The 5671-nt window shown below is 42.8% G+C and overlaps 1 protein-coding gene across 1 annotated transcript in view; it reads right to left on the bottom strand.

The window, feature by feature from the left end:
* LOC104506196 (multiple epidermal growth factor-like domains protein 6) overlaps positions 1-5671 on the bottom strand; it is a 66984-nt gene that overhangs the window by 9120 nt on the left and 52193 nt on the right. Inside the window, 2 exon segments of the mRNA XM_010147070.1 lie at positions 68-196; positions 4857-4988. Coding sequence (XP_010145372.1) covers positions 68-196; positions 4857-4988 — 261 coding nt within the window.

The following is a 5671-nucleotide window of genomic DNA, read 5'->3' as shown; positions in this document are numbered from 1 at the left end:
CAAGCTTTTATGCAGATTATTCTCTCTGCTGTTTCTTGAAAGCAGCAGAACACGAATGCTGGCTTACCTTTGCTGCAGTCGGCCCCAATGAAACCAGGCGCGCAGTCACAAGTTCCCGACGCAGGGTCACAATGGCCTCCGTTCATGCATTTACAGGGCTTTTGGCAGTTTGAACCATAAGTACCTTTTGGACACCCTGTTTTAACAGAACAAAATAGCAGTTAGGGTATGTTGCTACTGGGTCCATTGCATTTCATGTCATAAGCACTTAGTTGCTTTTAACCAAAATTAGATTTTCCTTTTCTAACTCTATTCACTTCTAGAGGGCCAGGAATGGGCACTGACAAGCCTCAAGCAGCAGGGCAGCGCTGACTTGCCACGTCAAACCCCTGGAGAGCTGGACCAACTGCTGCTGGCTCTGCCTGCTCCTCCCATTGCTCATACATGATGGTGTAGCAAGAAAAGCAAGCTCGGTTCTTCAGAGGTTTTCCTCTTGGATTTCTATTCCAAACCAACCTGTCCTCCCTTTCCCTTCCATGGCAGAGATGGAGAGATGGGGCCCTGCTCCCTCTTCCTGTGGGCAGCACCATCCTGGTTTGCCAGCGACGGTGAGCAGCTGCAAGCTATCTCTGCCCCTTTAGCAGTTGTTTCAGCTGACCCACAGACACTGGGTCTTATCTTTCAAAAATAGTGAAGTCAGAGAAAGTTTGTTTCCTCTACAATCTACTGTCTCATTCCAAACTGCAGTTGAGACTGCTCTGGCACATCTAGTGGGCTGTGAATGGAAGATGAAATAATAACAACACGGAATTTCAGGAGACACCTTCTCAGGAGATAGATGCAGGAGAGAGATGCTTTAAACGTACGGCCAGAAAATTCTCCAAGAAAAAACAAAAAAACCGACCCAAAAACCAACCCACAAAACCAGCAGCTGTATCTTGTAATAACCAGAAGAAACATTAGGCCTGGAGAGAGTGCCAAGCCCGTGTTCCATGGCAACAGGATGTCCATGAAGAGGCTTTCCAGGGGATAGTGAGTATTCTGGTTGCTTTTTGGACAGCTAATGTTGATGAAGCACTGCATACAAGATCAGGAAGACATGAAGGCATCTGCCACGCTTAGCTCGTGTCTTCAAGACACTTAGAGTGATGGGAGGCTGGAACCGAAGAAGAGCTGGGCAGAACTGCTAGGCAGACCCCTCCATCTGTCAGGGTTGCCTCCAGCGTGCCACTACTGAACTGTGGAGATGTAGGTTATTTTCCTAATTTCCCAGTGTACTGGGAGTGGGAGAAGCTTGTGTTTACAGCAAAGCAATCATCACTGAACAGGTGCGACTACCTCTGCATATCATTTCTTTGCTCCTGCCTGCCTTCTCTTCCACTGGCAAAAGGAAAACCTATGGCTACTTGGGAAATCTGGATGAATATGTATTTGCAAACGTCTCCAAGCAACAGATCTCTTGCATTCTGTGCACAAATAAGTTATATAATTTTCTCTCTTTTCTGAAGGCATGAAAGCATAGTCTGAGTGGACACAGAAATCTCTGGATATTTTTAACTATTCAATAGAGAGAGACAGCTCATGGTGCAGCTTTAAAGGGATGCCTTTTATAACGGAACTGAAAATGGGCTTCTGCACAGATCAGGATAGCAGGTCATCAGGACTAAACAGCTACACACTTTTATAACATTCAGCTACTCTCCCCAGCCCTTCTCACCCATGGCTGTTTCTCAGCGAGTACCCCGTCATCAGCGCTGCCATCTGTCAGTACAGAAAATCAGTTTCATGTGCAAACCCTGGCAACACGGAGTGAGCCCTTCAACATCTATTTCATTTTTACCAAGACATGAAATTAAGGACACACCCAGGTTCAACGATTTAACTGGACTCTGAGTTTCTTTTTTCCTCCTCCCTTTCCTTTCGTTCATCATTTGGCTTTTCCCTTTTTAAATTGCATTTCCCGCACTCCCAAACACACTGCTTCTCCCTGGCAAAACTTCTGGAGTTGTTCCTCAGCTCAAGTCTAACAAGAGCTGTTCCATCACTAAAAGGGACGCAGTAATTCCTCCCCCTTACCAGTTTATTTACCCTTGCAGCACTTTACTTACGTTCAGCATGGAGCAGCACAAGCAGGGCAAACACATCAGCTGTGACACTCGTGACTATTAACAAGTCCTTCTCATCTGTTACTACTATGCAGATAACTAGTGCAATTTACAGTGTCCTGCCATCTAAGTAGGCTCTGCCTTTACAAAGAGCATTACCCTCTCACAACCAGTTACCTCATAAAGACATTTTCTAATTTAACAGTTTCCTTCGCATCTGACATGTTTTTCTGAGAACAGCAGGAGCAGCAGCCAGATTTCCAACTCATTTCCTGATTTTTTCCTTCTGGTTTGGGTGGGTTTGCCATGGCCAAGAGCTCCTAAATCTTTTCATACCAACTGGACACACTAGGGCTTTTCTTACCAACGGTATTAATTGCATTGTCAAAAAAAATCACTTCTGAAGCATCTTGTTAACTGCAGCTTGAAGGTAAAGCTGATGAGGTCTTTCACCCAGCCCAGTAAATGTCACAGAGACAGAGCACGGGGTTTTTGATCCATTACAACACTGCTTACTGTTTTTTATTCATAACTACACTTAGTAGACCTGCCCATCCACCAAGTTATGGACAACTGATGGGAACCTTATTGCTAGTTCGTCTGCTTCCTCTGGATCCTGCCAAGAGACTGTTTCAGCTCTTCACTCCAAAATTTGAGAACATGAAAGCCTCATTGCTCTTGGCTCCTGGAAATTTGACTTCCCAGCCAACTACACCTTTTATAGATACTTTCTTGAACCTTTTTTCACAGTACTATAAATACAGCAATAGTTGCCAGAAACAGTTTCCAGCAACATCCAACCACATGTTGACTGGACTGAAGCCATTTCACATCTTTGGGAGCAGCTCCCTATGCTGGTTTTAATATTACAACGAAAGCTTCTTCATCCTGGAGCAGTCCCAGCTTACTCTGTAGTGAGGGCGGCAGGAACATGGAGTATCCCCACCAAAGTCACGCTAGCCATCCTTGTTATCAGTTGCTTCAGAATGAGGTCCATGATCTCTCACCCCACTGACCTGAATCTAAAAATAACTCACACTGAAACTGGTTTCCTTCCTTTTTTGTGTCTGTCTATGCCTTCGGTCAGAACGGCATAAGAAAGAAAAAAAAAAAGCCTACATAGATGCAAGACAAATTTTCTCTCTCTGTGAAGCTCTACCATGCCATTATCCCTCCAGTAAACATCTAGCAAAGCTGTATTAAGTGAGCTTTCGCTGTGCAAGATACTGTGTGTTTTTGCAATCTCAGAGAACACGGCACCATCAGTGATCGTGTCTCATACGTTATAGGTTTCCTCCTAGCTGCACAAGAGCCCATGGCAAAATCCCCTCCGAATGCACCACCACGCAGCTTTCAATCTCTTAAGTGATTTCTTTTATAACAGAACTTGTGTGTAATTATTGTTTTACATTTTAAAATTCTGAAGTAAAATCTTAAAGACCTAAGCAAGCTTGAGGACATTTACTATAACCTACAGAGATTTAGTACGATACACACAGGTAATGACTACTGAAAGAGTACTACATAAAAGTAATAGCCTAACCATGATTAAGTCCTTTATAATGATACTGTTAAATACTTGATCTCCACTACTGCTCTACTACAATATTTATTATAATCTAATGTATAATGGATCCAGATGGCTCTAGCCTAGATTTTGAAGGCCGGATTTCGACCTCATTTACAGTGAGAACCGATGTACAAATGAGGACAGAATCAATCCTTACATTTACATTTATATTTTGAATAACAACTTGTGATGACATGAGGGTAATACAGATATTCATCTCTAAAAATGAGCCTCTCTCCGATTTCTACTCAAGGAATAAAGCACAGATTTAACCCTTACTGGAGCCGCATATATTGCAGCTGGCCTTTGTATCCAAGTTGTCACCCAAAAAAGTAAGAAAACCAGAGACACGCTGGGTTTCTAGGACAGGAAAATCAGTGTTTGCCAAAGAGAAAGGTTTTGGTTTGTTTTTAAGTAAGACTATTACAAGCCATGGAATAAAAACACAATTAAAGTTGTAAATAAAAACGCAATTAACTGTCTCCTTTTCTGGATACTTTGGTATATGTTTCTTATCAGCTGCCACATTCCACCAGGAACAACTTAACAGATGTCCTAAAATACCAGCATGAGGGATGTGGATCTGGAAATATTTTTTATGATGGAACGTTCAGCCAATTGGCATTTTGTCCTGTACACTAGTCACCATTTTTCAACCCAGAGTAACAATTTGTTTAATTTGATTGTTCCTCAGAAGGCCCTACAGCTTAACTGACTTTATGAATCACTTAGATTTATTGCCAATCGCAGCTCGTTGTTTTCCAATAACCATTTGTCCTTACTTGAGCATGCAGAGATTTCAGGAAGTGTTTTGGCCTAGGTATTTGGAAATGAAAGAGCTACGCAATAACCAGGTGTAGCTGAGGATGAGAGGTGCACAGGCAGGGCATGATATTGATATTCTTCAGCAGGGCATGAAATTGGAAAGAATTTAGCTAGTAAGTGAGTCTGGTGGTTTTTTGTAATTAATTAAAAGTTTGGGGTTTTTTTGTTTGTTTGTTTTTTTAATTAATCCCTTGCAGTAATACAGGTATTTTTATTAGTGTAAATTAGCCCAACTATGCTTACTTGAGCTCAGTCAACACTGAAGGTACTGACACAGATGAACTCAAGGCAACAGCACACGCTTTTACGTAACTCGGTCCTTATCCGGAAAGCAAGCAGCCCCCCAGGATACTCACGGAGGTTGCAGCGGGCCCCGTAGTACCCCGGGCGGCACGCACAGTCGCCAGTCACCGGGTGACATTCCTCATTCTCCGCAGAGCACTGACATACTCGGTTACAGTTCTTACCATATGTGCCTGGTGGACAAGCTTGGGGAAGAGGAAATGTAAACCAATAAATTGAATTTGTCCTGGTAAATATAGCACTCAAACAAAGAGCGAGCTCAAATTTATTAAATAAAATCCCTGCCTACGGAACGACGCTATCCTCTGGGACTTTGGATTTATTACATTTACTTGGGGGTTACTTCACTGCTTGATTTTGTTTCGTTCAGTCAATTTGTGCCCAACTGTCAAGGGCCAGATACAATTTTCTTGTCACTAGAGAAAATCATAGGGAAATGTCAGGTAAAATTGACTAACATAACAGTATAATTCACGGGGGAGCGGGCGGGTGGATAAAGACATTCTACCTTCTGCAGGGAGTTTGGACTTGCAAAGCTGCTGTAGCACAACCATCTCTACAGGTTTCATTTTGCCTGTTGACGGCCACATTGCCTACAGGTTTTGGACCTTCCATGTCTCACTGTTGTCTCACTTCCATTATGCTGACCTGGTTGTAGGTCAGGATTTAGAGACCTTTAGTGGAGGGACACCAATGCTAATTCTTTTAGTTACGTTTTTTTCTTGTTTTTCTTTTTGCTGAAGCTGCACTCAGGCAAAACATTGTAAGGAAGAACAAAGTCAAAACTCTGCAGCTGGGGTCACAGAAGGAGCCTGCTTTCAAAGAAAGCTCTAGACAGCCAAATTCAACATCAAAGGAAAACCAGATA

Source organism: Eurypyga helias, unplaced genomic scaffold (genome assembly GCF_000690775.1).
Source record: "Eurypyga helias isolate BGI_N326 unplaced genomic scaffold, ASM69077v1 scaffold1012, whole genome shotgun sequence".
Taxonomy (NCBI): Eukaryota; Metazoa; Chordata; class Aves; order Eurypygiformes; family Eurypygidae; genus Eurypyga; species Eurypyga helias.
Note: the sequence above shows the minus strand (reverse complement) of the source record. Positions and strands in the feature narration are given on the sequence as shown.